General features: G+C 35.3%; 1 protein-coding gene across 1 annotated transcript in view; it reads right to left on the reverse strand.

Moving 5' to 3' along the window:
• LOC149532663 (snurportin-1 protein) overlaps positions 1-23,163 on the reverse strand; it is a 105,710-nt gene that overhangs the window by 9,384 nt on the left and 73,163 nt on the right. Inside the window, exon 4 of the mRNA XM_089804746.1 lies at positions 22,087-22,201. Coding sequence (XP_089660872.1) covers positions 22,087-22,201 — 115 coding nt within the window. The remainder of the gene's footprint in view (positions 1-22,086; positions 22,202-23,163) is intronic.

The following is a 23,163-nucleotide window of genomic DNA, read 5'->3' on the forward strand; positions in this document are numbered from 1 at the left end:
GATCCACCTGTTAGGATGAAACAGTGGTTGATCTCTGATCTGCAACTTGGTTTGCTGAATAAGATTCCTTTGAGTGTACTGATCACCTTGTTGTGATAGATAAATCTTGGTTGCTCCTTATACTATTTTAGCCTTTGTATTTCGCACTTCTTCTCTTCTTTGCTTGTTATCTTACATGTATTCTATATATTGGATGTGATACAATATATTACATATATACCAATCCAATTTACAATTCAACAAAGTCGGCTACAATACAAGTTTACACAAAATACACAAAGTCAGCCCAACTGCAGGAACTTGGGTTCTGAAGACTAGCTTGGTGAGGTTCTAATACTCGGCATCCACTATCAATGCTTGGATCGTCATGCACTCGGTAGATGTAGAAGCTCGGTTCATATTGATCACTTCCAAGTAGTCTAAACTCGGTCTACATTGATGACTTGGTGAATATTGCGAAACTCGACATATATACTGAATCACTTGATTCACACTACATAGCTCGGCCAATGCTATCACAACGAGCTCGGTATAAACTGAATCACTTGGTTAACACTGGATTCACATTACTGTAACTGTGAACTCGGTAAACACTGTACTAAGGAACTCAATAAACCTTAAGAAGCTCGGTTTACACTGTTGATCACCATCATGGCAGAAATTGCTCGGTGCAAATTGAATATTGTACCTTGGATTTGGTAGAACTGTAGAACTCGATAGAGTCTGAAATGCTTGGTTAACTCTGTTAACTGTATAATACACTTGGTAGATACTAACTTAGTAAGTGTGTGTCACTAATAACAAACCTAACTATAATGTCAACAATCTCCCTCGTTGGCATTAGTAACAAAAGCACTTATCAATCAAAACTAAATTCTCAAAAATTCCAAAAAGTTTCAAAACACTTTTTATTCTCCATCTTGTGTCCTCAACTTGGTAGAGTACTCTGTTTTTTAGATTTTTCAAAATTTCTTTTATAAGAAATGTTTCTCTGAATATCTGTACATGTATATAATATGATGTTGCTCCCCCATACATATATATAAAATATACTTTACATCTTTCACATTTTCTCATCTTCACATATGATATATACATTTTCTTCCCCTTTAATATAATTTCTTCTCACCTTTACAATATACATCTTCTCCCCCTTTTTGACACTTGTAAATGTATCATGCACAAATTTTACATATTTAATCTTCGATATTTCTAGGTCTTTAACATAATCATTAGATAATGTTGTGTTCTCAACACCTCTAATCATGTTTTTGCATGACTTTACAACTATTTGTGCATTTTTGTCCACGTCATTTTCATAGAAATTATTAAGGTCATAGAAGTAGCTGGGATCATAAAAATGATTTATAAATTTGTATCAGAAGCATCCATATCTTGAATGTTATGCTACAAAATTTTAAACAAACATTAGTATATAGAAATAATCAAAAGAAAAGTATAGATGATTAGCAAGGAAAATTTGGAATCAACAATGACTACTAATTGTTAGGATTAGAGATATATAAATAGTAATTACATGCAAATATAATAAATATCATAGAAGTACAAAGCACATATAAGAAAACACAAGACACAAAGATTTAATGTGGTTCACCTAATCCCTGGGCTACATCTACCAAATCAAGAGACAAATATTCCTATTGTCCAGTGATTTCAACATGATTACAATCTCCAACCCTTACAACTCAATACCGCTACAAGAAGCTACTAAATCAAAGTTTCTCCAAAATCCATAACCATAAACCATTTTATACAAGCTTTTTGTTGCTTACAAACTTACAAAATTAGGGTTAGAAAAGTATAGTTACCCCCCCACCCCCTCGAAAAAAATGGCCCCAAAAATAGTTTTCCAAAGGGCTCTACACACAAACCCCAACAAGTGTACAATATTTACAACCACAAGCTAACAATCTACCACTTGGTGACTGATCAAGCTTTAGAATAAATAACAATGTCCCACTTGGAGACTAATCATGTAGCAATATTGCTACTTGGTGAGGCTCCTATTGGATTGAACCACCCTAGAATTAGTTGTTCATTTATTTTATTCAGTCTAGAAGACCAACTGAAGTTGAAGAGGAATTTAGCTTATCCCTTATCACTGCCTTTATAAACATATATGTTGGATTATCATCTATATGTATCTTTATCAACTTTAACTGTTCATCATCAAAAAATAGACCAAATGAAATTGCAACTGTAGGTGTTTTATTTTTTAGTGTAAAGCAATTTTTTTGGCAAGATGAATGACACTTTGAATTTTCGTATAGAGATAATTTTCCCTTTGTGGGTGTCTCATTTTTTCCATGAAGATTTGAAGTTATATCATCTCCGTATATGCCTCTGTAGCAGCAACATACTATGCTTTTGTAATGGATAAAATATTCACCTTCTATAACTGAGAAATCCAACTCACTGTTGTCTCACCAACAATAAGTACATATCCTATAGTACTTCGCCTAGTGTCTATATCCCTTACCAGATTTGAGTCAACATAGTCTTGTAAATCAATGATAGAGCCCCCAAAATGTAAACATTTATTGGATGTACCTCTCAAATATCAGAGAATCCATTTGACTAAATTTCAATGCTCAATCTCAAGAGGACTCATATAACTACTAATATCTCCCACTACATGTGTAGTATATGGCCTAGTACATACAATAATATACTTTAAGCTCTCTACAACTGAACCATAAGGTACCTCCTCCTCTTATTGTGTCTTTGGACATATATCCTTAGTCAATTTCAAATGACCTTGTAAAGGTGTACTAACAATTTTTGCATTCTCCATACAATAATGTTGCAACACCTTCTCAGTATAATCAGCCTAAGATAGAGACAATTTCCTATTTTTCCAATCTTTGCAAAATTTCATAGCAAGGATTTATTTTGTTGCCCCCAAAATCTTCACAGAAAATGATTGTGCTAACTTTTGTTTCAATACCTCCATGTTAGACCCAACTACAAGCATAAATCAACATATCAAACATAGAATAATGTATCTCTCATCATCCAACCTCTTAAAATAAACACAATGGTCTAGATGAATCATAGTGTACCCATGCTCATGCATAAAATTGTCACATTTAAGATACCATTCCTGAGGTTCTTGCTTCAAGCCATATAAACTTTTTTTCAATCTGAACACTAAATTCTTCTTACCTTTGACCTCAAATCCCTATGGCTATTTCATATATATTTATTCATCTCGTCATGAAGAAAAGTTGTTTTAACATCAAACTGCTCCAAATCCAAATCTTTAGTAGTCACAATACTTAAAACAATACAAATAGAAGTTTATTTTAACAACTAAGAAAAGGTCTCATCAAAATCAATACCTTTTTCTATATAAATCATTTTGCAACTAACCTATCTTTCAATCTTTTCTTGCCTCCATCCTCTTCTTTCAACTTGTAAATCCATTTATTCTGTAAAGCCCTTTTACTTGCATGCAACTTACATAAATCCCAAGACTAATTTTCTAGAAAAGAGACTATTTATTGTCATTGCATACTCTTATTGAAGCTTTGTATCCACCTACACAGCTTCATCATAGCATTTTGGTTCATCAACATCTATTAATTATATAGAGTACAAAGAGGGAGAAAACCTTTCTAAAGGTACAATTAACCAAAGTAACGTGACTTGGACCCAACTCAGAATCTACAAAGGTAACTTGACTTGTGACCCGGCTCGATCTCAGCAGTGACTCGGCAAAGTGAAAAAATCTCGAATTTTGAGATTTTTTTGGATTTAAAGAACATTTCATGCACCCATTATTGAATAAAGCTTAAAGACACAATAACATCATTAAATAGAAGATAATTTGATCATAATGCACATACTTAAAAGTTAAACATACATTGATTACGTAAGTACAATACTACAAAGGTAAATTACTAAATACTAAACAGTAGCTGAAGGAAATATTATAAAGTAAAACATAGATATATAAAATGATAAATCTATGCAACCCATCAAAATGTATATGAAATCCAACACATCAATAGTCATCATCAAATGTTCCAAATTCTGATCATATGTTAAGTTAAAACAAGACTATTGCTATGGCTCCTAGTCCTCATTGTCATCCTCATCCTCATCCTCATCCTCAAGCTCCGTATAATCTATAAAATGCCTCTTAGTAAGGCGTCTAAGGTAGGTCCTATATGACTGATTAGCTATAGCATCAGCCTGTGAGGTGTCTCTAGGATCAAATGTAGTCTTTGGCTCTGCTAGTGCCTGTGAGGTGCCACTGAGAACAATTGGAACTCTCTAGTCCTTTGCTTCCATAGCCACAGCCTCGGCCTCTTTGTCTGCCTCATCAACCCACTCTAGGTCCTCATCATCAAAGACAAGATCAGTAGCCTCAGTGATCCACTCAGACTCTAGATCAACCTCCTCTAGAGTAATAGGAGAGTTGTCACTATCCAAAATCTCCCTAGTCCTAATGAGCATGTTGTAATGCACAAAGACTAGCCTATTCATTTTCTCCATAGACAACATGTTACGCCTCTTCGAGTGGATGTGCTCGAACATGCTCTAGTTGCGCTCACATCCAAAAGCGCTACTTAGATGGCTCATTATGCGGATGGCGATTTGCTGAAGGTTTTTGCTTGAAGGCCCAAACATTTGCCACCATCTATCTAAATTTTGAAAAAGGAAAAGAAAAAAATATTAGTCTCATTTCAAAATTTGAACTTTAAAGCTAGAAATTTACAAACTAGATTGTATAAGGCTTAAGCTGCAATTTCTACCAAGCTACAATTTTGTACAACCTTCTTTGCAAATTTGACTTCAAAAAATGGGCCCTGATGCATTATTATAGGCATCCATCTCAAGCAATATATCTGTGGCATTAGTGGCCATCTTCGATATCACAGTGTATAGGCCACTAAGAACCTCTTAATCTGCCTTGAAATCTTCACGAAAATGGGCTTATGAAGTTGATGTTGCTATCTCCTATCAATTATGTCCCAAATAGGGCCATACTTTTTCTCAACTCCTACCTAGTTGGCCTTAATAGCCTCCTTGGCCCTATCCATGCCCTCATATATGTAGCTCATAGAGGTCTTCTCCCCATCAGCAATTCGTTGGAGGGCTACAAGGGGCTCAGTGACCTACAAAACAATTAAACAAAAAAACAATTTAGTGAATGTTGAAAATTTGCAAAGTTGGACAATGAAAATAAAACAAAAAAAAGTATGAGATAAATTAATTTATAAAGTTTTAAGACTTAAGCTTTTAAAATGTAAATTACCTCCACAATCTTCTAACATGGCTCCCAAAAACCTCCTTCATCATAAATGCATTTTGTTGCATCTATCCCTGCAACAGTAGTAGCAAAGGAGGAGGAACTCCATTGTGGACCAACAAACATGCACCTCAAAGCTAACTTTGAACTCAATAAGGATTTTAGTGTGATAAAATTAGAGACAAATCTTGTGATATCGGGACAAGCCAACTCCTTTCCCTTCGTGTATTCCCTCATAATGCTAAGGACCAAGGCATGATTATAGATGAACTCGCAAAGATTTTTGGCCTTAGCAACACATGATTTCACCCATTCAAGCTTGACAATATCCTCTAACATGAAGTCGAGGCAATGGGCCGCACATGGAGTCCAAAAGGTTCTTGGGTGTCTCTCCATCAAAAGTTTTCCTGCAGCAATTTTAAATTAGATAGTAAACAATGAAAAATTTTGATGTATTAAAAAACTTTTAATTTTCAAAATTTAATGAAAAACTAAAATAAATTTTTTAGAACTTAGAAGTTAAAATTTTACCTGCAGCAACATAATTAGTTGCATTATCAGTCACCATTTGGACAACATTCTCTTCTCCCACCTCCCTTTATGACCTCCTCAATAGCCTCACATAAGAATTTTGCATTTTTGACATGTGAGGAAGCATCTATGGACTTCAAAAACATGGTGGATCCTAAAACTGAAAATTAAGCAAAATAATTATCAATCAAGAATCAATAGTCAATAAAACAAAATTTTAGTTATTCAATAGTACATTAAATTTTAGACTTCGAGAAGCAGAGGATGATGAATTACCTTTGCTAGAAACAAAAAAATTTAAAAGGGTCCTATTCCTCCTATTTGTCCATCCATTCGTCATAATAGTACACCCCTTTTGGCTCCAAATCTTTCTATGGTCCTCCAACTCAAGATTCATCTCCTCAACCATTTCTAGTAAGAGGGGACCACTCATCTCATCTTTAGTGGGGGCTTTAAACCCCACACCATAGATAGAAATCGCATCAATCATCCCCTACCAATAAGGAGTCCTGTTACATTTATAAAAACATTTTAATTAGCATATTTCAAATTTTCAACATCAAATTAAAATTATAAAATTGAATCTAAATTTTAAAACTTAAAAACGTAAAACAATCCAATATAAATGAAGTTGAAGAAACTAGCTGCTATAAATGGAATGCTACAGAAAAACCAAAACTTGCAAATCGCTCTTATTCCAGCTACATGGATCTCCCTATTCCAGCCCAAGCTCTCAAGTGAGGGTTGTGCACCAGGAGTGGAACACGGTAATTGTCCAACCTAGATTTTCTGACTCTGGGATGAAAGGTAAAGCCAATACTACTAGAAGGGGCAACAACTGCAGCACCACTAGCAATGCAAGGAATAGATGTAGAAGTACAACTAGCAGAAGCACTGGGATGATAGGGGGGAAGGGAAGAACCTTCTCCAACACAACTTATTGAACCTAGCCCGGGTGTAAAACTAGACACAGAAACATTACCAGATGAGCGTGGAAGGGAATTGGAACCAATCTGAGCTAACTCTGCTAATTGTTTTTGTTTTAGTTCCTTTTCTTGTTCATATTTTCTAAAGTACCATAACAAAAACGTTGAGCCTCAACAGTTTCAACTTTACAAGGCTCAGCATCATGACCACATATGCTAGCAATATGGTATTCCAGTCTATTTATCCCCCCACTATTAATGACCTCACAAAATAGACATTTTGTTGAGTTCTACCTTGACTCGAAAAGTCTATGGTGTACTTCCAACACTCATCTTTTTTATTGCCTTTAGAGAGCTTGGGTTTTTTTACCTCCAGGAGCCATTATAAGGAAAAATGTAAAGGTTTCTGCAATAAGGAAAAATGTAAAGGTTTTTGCAATAAGACATTTTAGACCAAATATTACCATTTAAGCATTGTATTTTATGAAGATCTAAAGTAAAACAAACTCATAAATATACAAAAAAAATCATCCAAAAAACCCATAAGCATAGAGAAAAAAATCATCAAAATCTAAAGAATCAACTCTTACCTCTTTGAAATGCTTTGGGAAGTGTTGAGAAGAGCTCCTATAAACTCCTTGATGATCTAAATGCAAGCTCCAATGTCACAAATGCAAGCTTTTCTCCTCTTCCTTTCAGCTAGTTGCAAAACAATGACACTCTGTTTCTCTTCTCTCTCGCTCTCTCTCTCTTCTTCTCACAATAGAGTGTTACGAAAGCTCTTTTAGGGTTATAAGAATAACAAAGAACAAAGAAAAATATTAAAAAAATATTGTTTAAATGAATTTTTAATTCAACCAAAAGCCTGCTACCATGGCCGAGTCAAGTGGGTCGTGACCCGCGAGCTAGGCGAGTCACATCACCTGACCCGCCAACCCGGGTCACAAGCATTTTAACATGGCAGGCCATTAGTGACTCGCCGACTCGCTCGACTCGCAGTGAGTCACATTACACTGTAATTAACCTTGTGGACCACCTAACATTCACTGAGATTTGTGGTATTTTTTGTTGATATTATTGTGGAGCATGAGGGACTACTAGAAAATCATCTTTTTGAGTATCATCCAAGACAACATAATCATTTTCTTTATGCTTATGTCGTCACAATAGATCTTTCTACAACACTTTCTCATTGAATATGACTTTCCTACTTATTATTTTATGATTTTTAAAATCCAAAAGTCTATAGCCAAATTCATCAATGCTATACCCAACAAATTCTTATTTCATAGATTTATTGTCCATCTTGATTATATTTTCAAAATCTATATGTGCAAATGCTTCACTACTAAAAGTTATGAGAAAAGAATAACTCATCTTCTTACCAGTCCATGCTTCCCTTGGAATACCACAACCCAAAGGATAGTGACCTATACTAATTAAATATACAACAATATAAATAGCCTCTACCCACATATTTAAGGATAGCCCAACATGCAACCTCATACTCCTTGCATGCTCCATTATTATTTTGTTCATGCTTTCAACCACTCTATTTTCTTTTGGACTCCTTAGAACAATTTTCTACCTACGAATACCATTTGAGGGAATATAATTGTAGGATTTGATGACGAACAAATCCATAGACCTTGGATATCCTACATGCAAATAACCTGTTACAAAGAAGTAAGAAAAGCAAAGAGAGAAGGGTTTTCTCAACAAACAAGAAAATTGTATTTGCTTGTGCAAAACAAAATGAATGAAAATACAATTGATCAATCCTTATGAAAGAGATCGAAACCCTAAAAGGTAAATGGCATTTAATAATTACTAATTAATTATTAAACAGAAATGAAAAGTGCATAGAGTGAAATCTTAAGAAGGGAGTAAAGGTGATTTAATAAATTAAATTAAATTAACCTTTTACTCTAACAACCCCCCTTAAAATGAGCAACAATGCAACTACAAACAATGCAAATAGACAACAATGCTAAAAGAGAACTTGGGTTCCGACAATAAGGCCTAACAAGGTACCTAATCATAACTAAATCTCTATGAAACAAAGAAATAGAGAAAACCCAAAAAGAAAAACCCCACTCTAAAAAGAGATAAAAAAAGATGCACAAATGAGACATCTCAAGAGACTCTCTCAAGACCATAGTACAATGAGAGCCCCCATGATAGAAGCTTGAGACTCTATAGCCCCCCAGAATGGTAGAACTCCTGTGTTGATGAACATACCAATGTGGCTCCAATCTAAAGGAAACAAATTCAATGGACAAGGATAATAAAACCCATGTATATAAGGTGCAGTTGTAAATCCTAGTTGATGTTCAAAGGAGAAAGCATGAAAATCCTGAAATAGAATCTCCAATGGAGGTGGGATAACAGGTGTGTTGAATCTATCATCTGAGAGGAGATGTGTGTCCTTTGATATATCCTCAACAACTGCAGTAGGTGGCTCGATGACTAGAGCTACCATGGTAGGCAATGCTGAAGAGTAATCATGTGCAATAGATGGAATCTGAGCAAGAGGTGGAGGTGTAGAAGTCACAACACTGGTCTTAGGAACAACACATAAGTTCAAGTGATCTGACTTCACCTCAGTAGACTCTCGTGAAGGAGAGTGAGTCTTCAATAGTGGATATGGTAGTGTTTGACACAATCAATTTTGTTTGTACTTGTAGTGTTTGACACAATCAATTCTGCAATGGCTTTCTCTGAGCTTGATGTCTTCAATGCTTTGCTCGGAGAATAAGTTTTCCTTCATTCTTGTTAATGGATTCTTTTATATCCTTGTTATTCAAGCTCAACATGAGTTGCTTCAAGGTCTGCTCATATATGTCTTCAATCGTTTTCATAGCATGTTCCCATCTTGGCTTGACCTTCTCCATTAAATCACTCCGAATCTGCTGAGCAAACTAGTCTGGGGAATACATTCATTTACCTATCTTAGACATTATCATGTCTTCTATTTACTTCTTCTCCTCTGCAGTCCTTGTCTCATACCTTACTGATCTAAAGTTTGTTATGCCGGCTACTGAATCTATTTCTTTTCGTCTTTCCTAAAAGGTGGATGGAGGCCGCTTATAAATCAGATCTCCTCCTTCTTTATCAAGTTTCTTCCTGGATACCCTCCTTGTGAATACTGCAATAGATGTTTTTGTAGTTTTGGTTATAATAACCTTACCTTTCTTCTTTACTAGTTCTTCTTCCTCTGACTTCTCTTCATCTTATGCTTCATCTTCCTCAATGTCATCACCTTTTCCTTCAATCAATAGATGAGTGGAGCTAGTTTTCAATTTTGCTATCCTCTTCTTCCCTTTGTTGACTGCCTGAAGGAGTTTGATTTCAAGTTCTATTCTTGCTTTAGCTTTAACATAAGTGCCAAAATATGCATCTTTTGGGTCAACAGGCTCATTTAATAGTGCTTCAACAATGTCCTTAGTTTCATCAATGTTAACCTCATAACCTAGAGGCTTAACCCATACAATTCTCGGTCTTACTGCTTGTATATACACTTTATCACTATCAACCATGAAACAAATATCATCTTTGTAGTTATCAACAAGTTTCTTAGGTATCCTGAATCTGTTATTCATCTTGTCCTTAAATGCATCAAAGTAGTTATCCTTAGTACTAACATAGTTTTCTCCCATTTCAGCTATATATTTATTAAATTGATAAAGAACAAGTACATCCTTCCTCCATATGACTGTACCTTTTGATGGGAACAACTTTTGCACAAAGAAAAATAGACAAGTTAGGAGTGAACCAAACTTACAAGGATTGTCCTTTGAAGTTCTTATCCTCTCCATATTTTTTTTGAACTGATTCAACATCAATTTGGCTAGGTCAAGTGACATGTTATTCTTGGCCTCTTTGTATGCAAGATCCATAGCTTCACATGATACACTGTTGAGTCTGCTCGAACTATATATTTTATGTGCAATGATATATATCTTGAACTTCAATTCCATATCCATAACACAACTGATTTTCATTCCCCTTCCATCCCACTCAGCAAGGGTTTTCTTTTCTAGTTCGACCCGACTTAGGGGTTGAGTTGTTTTTGCTTTTGTCAACATAGGAAGACCAGTGATCCTATGGATCATCTTCTTCGTTATTACAATAGGTTGCTCAAACCACAACTGACCATTATGCACACAGCTGAGAATAAATCTTGTCCATTTAATTTGAAAATCTCGTGGCATGTGAGGAATATGAATCAAACCTTTAGCTTCAAGGTGTTGATGTTCTAGTTTTAATACCCCATTGACACACAATTTCCCCAACAACTCATCTATATCCAGAGTTCCAATATCTTGAATAGCACAACGAAAATGCGAACGAATATCATTAATCAACAGTACCTTGGATGGAATTTGCGATTGTGCTCCAGTTGGATCTAGTGTTTCTACGACAACCGGACTTAGCTTAAAATCTGGAGCTTTCCATTCCATGCCTCGAACTAACATCTTCGACCCTTTCTTAGTCTTGTTGTTGGATGATGCCATTTGCTCATTAAGGTTTGCAAAGATACGAAAATCTTCAACGATAATTCGCTCAGATGCTTTAGAAATTGCTTTGCACAAACAGCTTTTAAAAATTCGCAGTGTTAAATGAATTTGATTTTGCCTTTTTATCAAATTTCGTCTTTCGATCGCCATAAATGCCTGGTACGATTGTTCGCTCAAATGACAGACTGTCTTCCACTCGGCCCGCATTAAATGCTCGATAGGAACATCTATGACTCGATTTCCACACAATGAGTTACTCTCGACCTTGCTTGGTAGGGTCTTGCAACCCGACCTCGATAAGTTCTACATCCCGACCTTACTCAGTAATGACTGGCATCTTCTTGAATGCTTAGAAATCCCTTTTCATCCTAAATGCTTATGTGGATCTTTCATTCTGCTGACTGGAATTGATGTGAGATGTTTTCTTCAGAATCCTAGTTCTAGTACTCCTTCTGGGAGATAAAGTGGAAATGCTTGAATCACCCGATTCATAAGTGGCATTTGCTTCATTGCTCGGACTTGTATTCTCAAAAGAATTTGGAATCCATTGCTGTCTCATTTGTTTTTTGATGTTATCAGCTTTTGCCTTCTTTTAATCTTTAATTCTTCCAGTATTCATACAGTTCTTGGCAAGATGACCAAATTCTACGCAAATGAACCATCTTCTAGTGGTGTCTCTTGTCCTCATGTGATCTTTTACACAATTCATTCCAATGTGTCCAAATTCTCCACAGTAATGACATCTGCACCAAGTGTTATAATCCCAACCAAATATAGTTTATACAATCTGTTCTACTAGGTTTAATATCTTAGTTTTGCATTTAGAAGATTTGTGCACATACTTCTTACATTTGTGACATTTGCCTTCAAACTTAGGTTTCTCTTTGCATTCATTAGCTTTATGACCATGCTGATTGCAATTGTAGCATTTTCAATTGAATTTAGCTTTCCGATTGCTCCAACATTTGTTTGATGTATAACCTATCTTATCACAGTGACTGCAAGTGGGTCTTTGATTCTTTTGAGTTCCTTACTTGGATGATTCACCTTCTTCTGTATATCCAATTCTTGCTTTTCCCTTCTGTCTGTTTTAGATTTGCTCATTTTGTTGATCCATGCTTGCTTGGGATTTCATCATCCTTTCATTGGTTTGTCTTTCAGCAATTAGATCATTCTGCAATCTTTCATTCTCTGATCTTAGATTCATGATTTCTTCATTTGCATTAGTGAGCTGATCAATGAAGTCTACCTGTTGAAGGGACAGATACTGAATTTCATTGTCATTTCCTTCTATCTATTCTTTTATCTTATTTTTCTCTTCCATGACTTCACACAATCTTACTGACTGGATTTCTTGTTCTCTTTTCAGCTTTTTTACTTCTTCTTGAAGTGTACCATTCTTTTCTAATAGTTCTTTGATTGTCTCATTTGCTTCCTCTGAATTGGTTTTTGAATAGATGTCTTCAATTCTTTCGTCAATGTAGAGTTGGTCATCATTTGTACTACAAGATCTTTTTTTCTTTTCAAGGATTGAAAGAGTTGCTCCTTTGCTTTCTTGAGTTGCCTTATAGCCAATTCCAAATCCAGCTTTTCATTGTCAATAGCCTTGTCAAGTCTGAATACCTCCATAGCCTCTAATCTTTGCTAAAGCTGTTAAACTTATTTCCTAAGAACCACAAAGCTCTGATACCAATTGTTGGAAATATACATAATAGGCTAAGTCACAGAGAAGGGAGGGGTGAATCAATAGCTTATAAAACTTAATCTTTTATTACCAATTAATCCTTCATGTGTATTCTAATCTAATTGCATGCATGAAAAACTAAAACCATTTAAACATTCATAACACTTTGACACACAATTTGGTGACCCAGAAACCTTCCAAATAGAAAGTAAAATTGGGGTGGGGATGATAACCACAAGCTTTAGTATTGCAGTATAAAGTGAGTCTGTTAAGGCTTACAATGATCACTTCTAATGATCTGCCCTGTTAGGAGCAATAAGGACTGCTATGTCCACCTTGCAAAAGGATTTACATACATACAATGAAGTATGCACTTGGTAACAAGATTCAAAAAAGACTGTTAAGTCTACCTTGTAAAAGAATTTAACTGATCCACCTATTAGGATGAAACAGTGGCTGATCTCTTATCTGCAACTTGGTTTGTTGAATGAGATTCCTTTGAGTGTAATGATCACCTTGCTTTCGGTAGTCACTGTAGAACTCGGTAGAGTCTGAAATGCTCGGTTAACTCTGTTAGCTGTATAATACGCTCAGTAGATACTAACTGCCTGAGTAAGTGTGTGTCACTAATAACAAACCTGACTGTAATGTCAACAAATTTATGATGGTTATTCCAAACCCGATGGTTTCCACCATGAAATTCAGCTATGAGTAGAACTGTATTGAGATTCTTACAATTGGTTTAGACACAAAGGAATGAAATTCTGCCAAAATGTAGTTAGATTGCATGCCATGTTGATACATAATTTAAACATATTAAATATTTGCAATGAGCTCAAGTTAATCTATTTCAGAGTTAAATTTTCCCATTAAACAAATAAATGAAAAATTGTTCTCAATGGCAACAGAGATGCCAAGCTAAATAGAAATAGAAAACAAACCCAAAGAAGAAGCAACAAACATAAATTCTCTAGATAAATATCCTTAATTTAACCATCTCCATTACTTGTGCCAATGTGACATCTCAAAGCTTGCGAAACTCAATAGATAACATGCAGAGAAAGACACAATGGTCTAAATAAGATTAAGGCAGCCAAGAAATTCAGCTATGATGCTGTTGGATTATGTCATGTCCCCTTTTCAAATAATTAAAAAATAATAACTTTTGCTAAGGTTGGCAGGCTCAAAAGTGAAGCATCGGGAAAGCGGGTTAATCATTGGAAAAACCGATGGATTAATAAATAAAAATTACTATTAAAATATGATTAAGGACCCCTCTTGGTTGTGAGTTAAGGTTATGTCCTCTTTTAAAGAGGTTTGAAGGCATTTCGGGCTCATTCTAGAACTTGATTTTTACTCGTTGCTTTGTTGTTCTTCAGAGGCTGCCAAACCTATGGAGAAAGAGACCCAAGGACGGGAGTTTGTAGGTTTCCAAGAAGGCTAAGGATGGGAATTTGAGGCCATTCCATGTGCAAGCTCATGCAGAGTTTTCCTTTGGCTGAACAATGCAAATTTGTGAGTTGTCGGGTGTGTTTCTTATAAGAGCTTGGTGTTTCTGGTTGAGTATTTTGTATCAGTTTGGTTTGCTGTTGTATTGCAGACATTTAGATGTTAAAATAGAGCTAGATACATGTATTGGGTCGTGGTTATACTTCTTTGATAGATTATTAGGGTATTGTGGTGTTTCCGAGCTATTTTGTGTTATTTTCGAGAGTCCGATGGGCATTGTTTTTGTCCTCCATTTGGGAGCTATTGTGTGAACTCTATACAGATCTGGAAATTTCATTTTGTGGGACATTATGCTGGAAAAATTTTCGTAAAAAAGTCTACTTTCAGATTTATTAATAATATGTGAAGCTATGAAGTTTTTGGCACTATTACGATTTTTGGCACTATTACGAGCATACCCGATTTAGGGTTTTATTGAGAAATTGGTTGATCTTTGGAATATTGGTTGTTTGATTTTAAAATCTGATCAAAGGCTTTAAATATCATATAAAATCAGAAAGGGGACATTTCAGTGGTATCAAAGCTATGATATTGCCAGCCTGAGGGTTTGTAGAATTTTGTATGCAACCAAGTGAAAGAGAAAAGAGATATTTGCAGCGAAGAAAGAATAAAAGAATTTTGATCAAACCCCCAGTTAAAAATAAAAGTACAAAATCCAAGGAAAGAACAAGTATGGCTAACTCAAATGAGATGGCAAAGAAATTCTTCCAAGACATCTAGAATACTCAAAAGCAAACAGTAGATAGTTTGGCAAAAACCAGAAAGGCTTTGCAGATATTGATAGAAAAACTGCAAGGAGTTGTATCTACTAATGAGAAAGGGAGCACTTCAGAGGAGTCAAGAAATGTGAAACCCACACCCTCTAAATCAACAAAAACTATTTTCCTACCTGCAGATGAGCCACCAGTACCAAATCCAGCCCTTAGTCCTATGGAAGAGGTTACAAGTAACTTGATTGCATTAAGAGCTACTTACAATGGCTTAGATGATGACTTTCGCAATTCGGTTCCTTTTAAAGAATATGGGGATATGATGAACACTTTGATGCCCAAGCAAGAGTATAGGAGGGAGCATAACATGAGCGGAAGAGAGCTCAAACATGAAATAAGCAAGTTTACACCACCTACTTTTGATGGAACAAATAAAATTTCAGCTAGAGCATGGCTACAAAAATTACAGACTTTCTTCACACTTAACCCCATGAAAGAGAGTGATGTCGTTCAATTCACAAGTCTACACTTGGAAGATGCAGCCTATGATTGGTGATATCATGGAATGACTACTCAAGGTCATGATCAGGGGACTACATTTGATGATTTCAATCAAAGAGTGATAGATAGATTTGACCTGAAGGATGATAAAGAGTATTTTAAAGAATTGTCAAAGTTGAAGCAAATTACATCAGTTACTGAGTATATAGAAGAGTTTCAAAAAGTGGCTGTTATGGTACCCGATATGAGTGAAAAGAGGATTGTTTATCTTTTCCTTGATGGGTTGGAAGATTTTGTTAAGGGTTTGGTTAAGGCTTTCTCACCCTCAACCTTACAAGAAGCTATCAAAAGAAGCTTGCAACTTAAAACTTGTGTTCCTATGAAACCAACCACAAATCAAAAACTCCCAAATCTTTGGCAACATAAGGAGAATTTTCAGAAAAAGACTTTTCTAGCACAACCACCAAAGAATGTGATAAATGTAGCAAAAAAGAAGGTAGATGAAGAGACTAGCAGTGAATTACAAAGGAAAAAGCTTTGTTTCACTTGTAGAGAACCATGGGTTCCAGGACACAAATATTTGGGGAAAGGTCAAGTGCACTTTATTGAAGTTGCTTCAGACTCTAATTCGGATGAGCATGAGGAATTTCATGACACTAAGGAGGAGGAAGAAGAAGAGAAAGAAAAAGTAATCAGCAAGGATGGCACTTTAGCAACATTATCAGGAGTCCCAAGATACAATCCCTTTCAAATTCGAGGGGTACTAGCAAGGCAAAGGTTCATAGTTCTTCTTGATAGTGGGGCAACTCACAATTTTATTGATGAGGGATTTGTCATGAAAAGAGGGCTTAAAGAAGAAGATTTTGAGGGATTCAACATTACTGTAGCTGATGGATTCACTATGCCTTGCACACAGGTGGTGAAACAACTCAAGATCACCTTAAGAGATTATGAGTTATGTGATGACTTCTATATTGTTGGCATTGGGAGACAGATCTTGTATTGGGTGTTCAATGGCTGCACTCTATTGGAGGCTATTACATGAACCATCAAACTATGTAGTTCAAATTTCATTCCAATGGGAAAGAAGTCTTATTGAGAGGCTTATCGAAGGGAGCGCCTAAGGTAGTCTCTACAAAGAGGATGAAGAGGACTTTTCGAAGAGGACAGGTAGCATGGGCAGCAGGAGTCATAATTCATCCAACAAGCTCTCCTAAGAATCAAGGTAATTTCCATTTTAAAATTCAAAATATTCTTGATAAGCATAGTATAGTTTTCAATGATTTGCCTCCGGCATTACCACCAAATAGAGGTTTTGAGCATGTTATAGAGCTAGAATGTAATGTCCCATTTTGGGTTGTCCTTCAATTGCTCTTAATTTCCAATTTAAAATCTTATAAATAACTTCAAGTACCCGTTCTATACTTGGAAATACAAGGAATTGTATTTTATATGTATATATATAATGATTTTTTTATATAAAATAGAATATAATTGATATTGGGGATCTATCCTAATATATCACCTTGTACTTCCCCTTTACGTATTGTTTTAATCTCCTTAATATATTGGCAAATTCAATTGTATAAATTGTTTATCAATTCCTTTCTCCTTATTACTTTCCCCACTTTTAACATTAATTTTGTATTCATAAGTATGCCATCCACGTATTCAAGTCGACGCTATGTATTCAAAGGAATGATGACTCGGTTTTCCCTTTATGTCAATGAGGCGTTATATCCATTGCAACTTGGATGTTCGTAGTTTCCAATATACCTCACGGCTGCCACGACTTCCTCCCTGTCCTACTCCAATGCGATCTAGCAATGATGTCATGTTCAATGTGCTCCAGCCACGTGGAATCCGCGATGATCTTCCTCTGTCCACAATTTGACCACGGATGGGAAGTATTATGCCGTTCTTTATCGATGCCGACACTTTCCTTGCTCGACGTATTAATATGAATTCGAGGTATTGCTTAATCTGCCTTCTGCTAAAAATGGTTCGATGAATGTCCCCCCTTGATGTGTCCTTCGTTACCCATTTTTATACGTGTTTGCTCGGTATGGCCAAAAGTCACGTCCTTAGGCGCTTAACTAATTAATTTGTTATGTTAAAATATATATATTATATCATATATTTATTATTATTATATGTTATTTTAAATATTATTGTTATCATATATATTTAAATATGTTATATAGTATTATATGTTATTATAACATATTTAAATATATGTTATGTAAATATAATACCATATTGTATTATCACTTATATTAATTCTTGTATTATTATTAATATATATAATATAATATTGATTAGTTTATCAATCAATTTATTATCATTTGTTATTAATATTATATATATTCAAATGTGATAATATTTAAATATATTATAATCTTCATTGGTTTATAATGTAATTATAATATTTATTATTGATTTATTATTAAAATATGTGTTAAAACTAGGGATATTACATAGAACAGGGTACCAAACCAGTTATAACAACTCCATACCGCCATCCAAGATGTTATAAAGAAATAAAAAAAACTATTAAGGAAAACTCCTGGACACGGGATTCGTAAGGCCTAGCTCTAGTCCATTTGCATCATCTGTGATACTTGTCAAGAAAAAGGATGGTACAATGAAAATGTGTATAGACTACAGGGCTCTAAACAAGAAGACCATAAAAAAAAAAGTATCCCATACCACGCATAGATGAACTCATTGATCAGTTACATGGTACTGTATATTTCTCAAAAATTGACTTAAGATTAGGGTACCATCAAATCCACATGAGGAGGGAAGATGTGGAAAAGACCACTTTCAGATGTCACTATGGGCACTTTGAATTTCTTGTTATGTCATTTGGCCTTTCTAATGCACCAGCAACATCCCAATCTTGTATGAATAAGGTATTCAGCCAGTATCTTTGAAAATTTGTTTTGGTTTTTTTTTATGATATCCTGATTTACAATAAAACATGGGAAGAGCATCTAAAGCACATAGACACTATTTTGGGAATCTTGGAGCAGCAATCCTTCTATGCTAAGCTATCTAAATGTGAGTTTGGTTTGATAGAGATCCTATATTTGGGACATATTATAAGTTCTAAAGGAGTACAGGTTGATCAACAAAAAATCCAGGCAATTTTGGATTGGCCTCCACCCACTAATCTTACACAATTGAGAGGTTTCTTCGGGTTGTGTAGCTACTATAGGAAATTTGCAAAGGGATTTTTTCAACTTGCTGCCCCCTTGACTGATTTGACAAAGAAAGGAGCTTTTATTTGGACAGAAAAGGCACAAAAAAACGTTTGATAAGCTCAAGGAGGTAATGAGTTCATGCCTTATGCTTGCAATTCCATATTTCTCTTTACTTTTTGTTGTTGAATGTGATGCTTCTGGAGAAGGTATAGGGCCTATCTTAACTCAGAGGAGACATCCAATAGCATTTGAGAGTAGAAAATTAAATCAATCAGAGAAAGGTTACTCCATCTATGATAAGGAAATGTTAGCAATCATGCATACACTTCATAAGTTCAAACAATATTTGGTATGTGAGAGATTCATTGTAAAAACAGACCATAATAGCCTCAGGTTCTTCTTGAACCAAAGGGATTTGAATGATCGTCAACAAAAATGGGTGAGCTAATTGCAAGCTTATGATTTTGATATTGAATACATGAAAGGAAAGAATAATGTGGTTGTTGATGCTCTCTCAAGAAAGCCCACTTTGTGTTCCTTAACATCTATTTCTACTGATTGGAAAGTCTCCATAATTTCAGAGTATGCTAAGGATTCCTTTGCCACCAAGATTTTGGATAAGTTAGTGGATGATAACAGGTACAACATCGTTGATGAATTGATTTATTACAAGAATAGGATCTTCTTAGTGCCAGGATCAAAAATTAAGGAGAGGATATTGAAGGCTTTCATGACACACCTTTAGCTGGTCATCAAGGATATTTCAAGACATATAGACAACTTCGAGAGCGGTTTGCATGGAAGGGTATGAAAGAGGATGTCTTTAATCACATTAAGGAATGTATGCTATGCCAACAAAGCAAGAGTGAGCAAATTTTTCCTACAGGGTTGTTGCAGCCACTTCCTATTCCTAAACAAAAATAGAAAAGTATTTCCATGGACTTCATCACTGGGTTGCCCAAGGTTCAAGGTAAGGATTGCATATATGTGGTGGTAGATAGACTAATAAAGTATGCACATTTCTTTCCCATCACATCTGATTTCAAGGCATCACAAGTGGCCGAATCGTTCTTCAAGGAAATTTTTAAGTTACATGGCTTGCTTAGGACCATCATCAGTGACCGAGACAATAGATTCCTCAGCTCTTTTTGGAAGGAGCTCTTTCATTTGACAAGAATTGAACTCACTCCCAATACTAGCTATCACCCTCAAACAGATGGACAAACAAAGATAGTTAATAAATGGATAGAGGGATATTTGAGGAACTATGTTTTAAATCAACAAGAAGTTTGGGTGACATGGTTGCACCTAGGGGAGTATTGTTACAATACATCTCATCATGTCTATTGGTATGCCTCATTTCCGTGCTCTTTATGGCTATGATGCCCTTTCTTTTGTTGATCTAGTACTTTCAGACAGAAGAGTACCTGCAGCAAGTGATTTTGTCAGGCAAAGCCAAGACATAATAAGGTCCCTCAAGGATAATCTACAACATGCACAGAACCAACAAAAGTTGAATGCTAATAGGAAAAGGACAGAAAGATCTTGTGAGGTGGGAGATTTGGTCTTTGTCAAGTTGCAACCATATAAGCAAAGCACCTTGAAGAGGAGTGGGGCAGAGAAGCTCAAGCCAAGGTTTTATGGGCATTATAAGGTCATCAGGAAGGTAGAAGAGGTGGCTTATGAATTGGAGCTCCCACCAAACAGCAAAATACATAATATTTTCCATGTCTCTTGCTTAAAGAAAGTTCTAGGCTAGAAAACCATAGTATCTACAGAATTACCACCTCTTGATGATGAAGGAAAATTAGTTTTGATACTAGAAGAGGTTTTGGATACAAGAGAGAAAAGATTGAGAAATAGTAGCATCATAGAGCATTTGGTCAAATGGAAAGGATTACCATTGGAGGATGCAACCTGAGAAGGAGCACATATACTTGAGCATCCCAACCTTCATTGTTTGAGGACAAGAAATATTTGGGAGGGAGGACTTGTCATGTCCCCTTTTCAAATAATTAAAAAATAATAACTTTTGCTAAGGTTGGCAAGCTCAAAAAGTGAAGCCTAGGAAAAGGGGGTTAGTCATTGGAAAAACCAATGGATTAATAAATGAAAATTACTATTAAAATATGTATTATTGCCCCCTCTTGGTCATGAGTTAGGGTTATGCCCTCTTTTAAAGAGGTTTGGAGGCATTTCGAGCTCATTCTAGAACTTGATTTTTGCTCGTTGCTTTGTTGTTTTTCAAAGGCTGCCAAACCTGTGGAGAAGGAGACCCAAGGACAGGAGTTTGTAGGTTTTTAGGAAGGCTAAGGATGGGAGTTTGAGGCCATTCCATATGCAAGCTCATGCAGAGTTTGCCTTTGGCTGAACAATGCAAATTTGTGAATTGTCGGGTGTGTTTCTTATAAAAGCTTGGTGTTTCTGGTTGAGTATTTTGTATCAGTTTGGTTTGCTACTATATTGCAGAAATTTAAATGTTAAAATAGAGTTAAATACATGTATTGGGTCATGGTTATACTTCTATGATAGATTATTAGGGTATTGTGGTGTTTCCAGGAGTCTGATGGGCATTGTTTTTGTCCTCCATTTGGGAGCTGTTGTGTGAACTCTATACAAATCTGGAAATTTCATTTTGTGGGACATTATGCTGGAAAATTTTCTATAAAAAAATCTACTTTCAAATTGATTAATAATATGTGAAGCTATGAAGTTTTTGGCACTATTACGGGCATACCCGATTTAGGGTTTTATTGAGAAATTGGTTGATCTTTGGAATATTAGTTGTTTGATTTTAAAATCTGATCAGAGGCTTTAAATATCATATAAAATCAGATAGGGGACATTTCAGATTACATGGAAATATAATGCCAAAATGGAAATAATTAAACATTTACGGATAATCTTGCACCTGCTGTTTCATATATAATTAATTAATTCTTAATTCCTTAGTAACAGAAGAGAGGCCCAAGTCCACATGTTAAGAGAGATAAACATTCAACTAATCTTCAATATAGCAATCTCTTTGAAACTACATGCCAGAAAACTCCTGAAACATAGTCAGTTTTCCTCTTTAAATCTCCCATTACAGCCTAAGAAAAGTGAATCATGTATTTCACAGTAAAGCTGGATATAAATGTACAACAGACTAGAGATCTACTAACTAAACATAGACGTGGACATCGAATAACAAGCAATCAAAAAATGTAATATGTCCATACATGCTGATGAGTTGGAACAACTCCCATCTTATCAGTGTCCAAAAAGTACTGACTGCAATTCTCATCCTTCCAGACCAGACTTAGTGGAGAAAGGCCCAACTCATAATGTGCATGTCTGCGAATCAAAAAAAATACAGATGCCAATGAGATTTATCTGTTACAAAAATAAGTAAATACTAGTTAGCTGTATACTCACTACAAACAGGTGTGTCATTTGCCCTTGTAAGTAACATATACTCCTAAGCTGTGTAAATAATAGGGGCATCACATATATTTATTTATTTTATATATTATATTTATTTATTTTATATATTATATTTATTATTTGTCCTTGAGGCCACTCAAAGTAGAACTAGAAAACAAATCTTGGACCTTGGAGGTTTTGCTGCAAAATCAAAAAATTCCAGATTTTTTTAATTTAATTCAGACAACCAACTGGAAAAATTGCCTAGCAAACAAAAGAAATTAAAATATGCCAAAAAATTATTAACTGAATATTGTAATCAGAGGACTTCAGTACAATACTACGAGTGGCATACAAATGCATGAGCCTCACACACTTCAATCAGCTATTAACTAAGCTCATATGGCCGATGGAAAACTTATACACCAATGAAGGTTCCTCTATTTTTCAGTAACCAGAGGTACAAATGCAAGATCAGATATACGGACAGCTAGACAAACATCTGGTATTAGAACATGCAAAGAGAGAGGAAATTCCATTCATAAAAAATTTAAAAATACATTTGTAAAGTCATAATCAAGAATATCGTGATTCAACTACATAATCTAAGGAGACTGAAAAAGGTGAATCTAACATGAAAGAGTCCAGCCAGAAACAAGTTATTTATGCCAGTCTTTCTCACTATGTTAGCCGGGATCCCTACCCTTAGAACTTGAAAATTCAAGGGTATATTGAAGGACCAAAATTTCTATCTCAATAGATAATTGGCAGTAGACTTAGCTATATTTGTTAAAATATGATAGCGTTGGTCAGAATTCAAAGATAAACTGGCAAACTGTATGCATATGTGTGTGCATGTATAAATACCAGTTCATCATATGAACTGGTATACA

Source organism: Cupressus sempervirens, chromosome 10, assembly GCF_028749045.1.
Source record: "Cupressus sempervirens isolate cs-2001-9-10 chromosome 10, ASM2874904v1, whole genome shotgun sequence".
Lineage (NCBI taxonomy): Eukaryota > Viridiplantae > Streptophyta > Pinopsida > Cupressales > Cupressaceae > Cupressus > Cupressus sempervirens.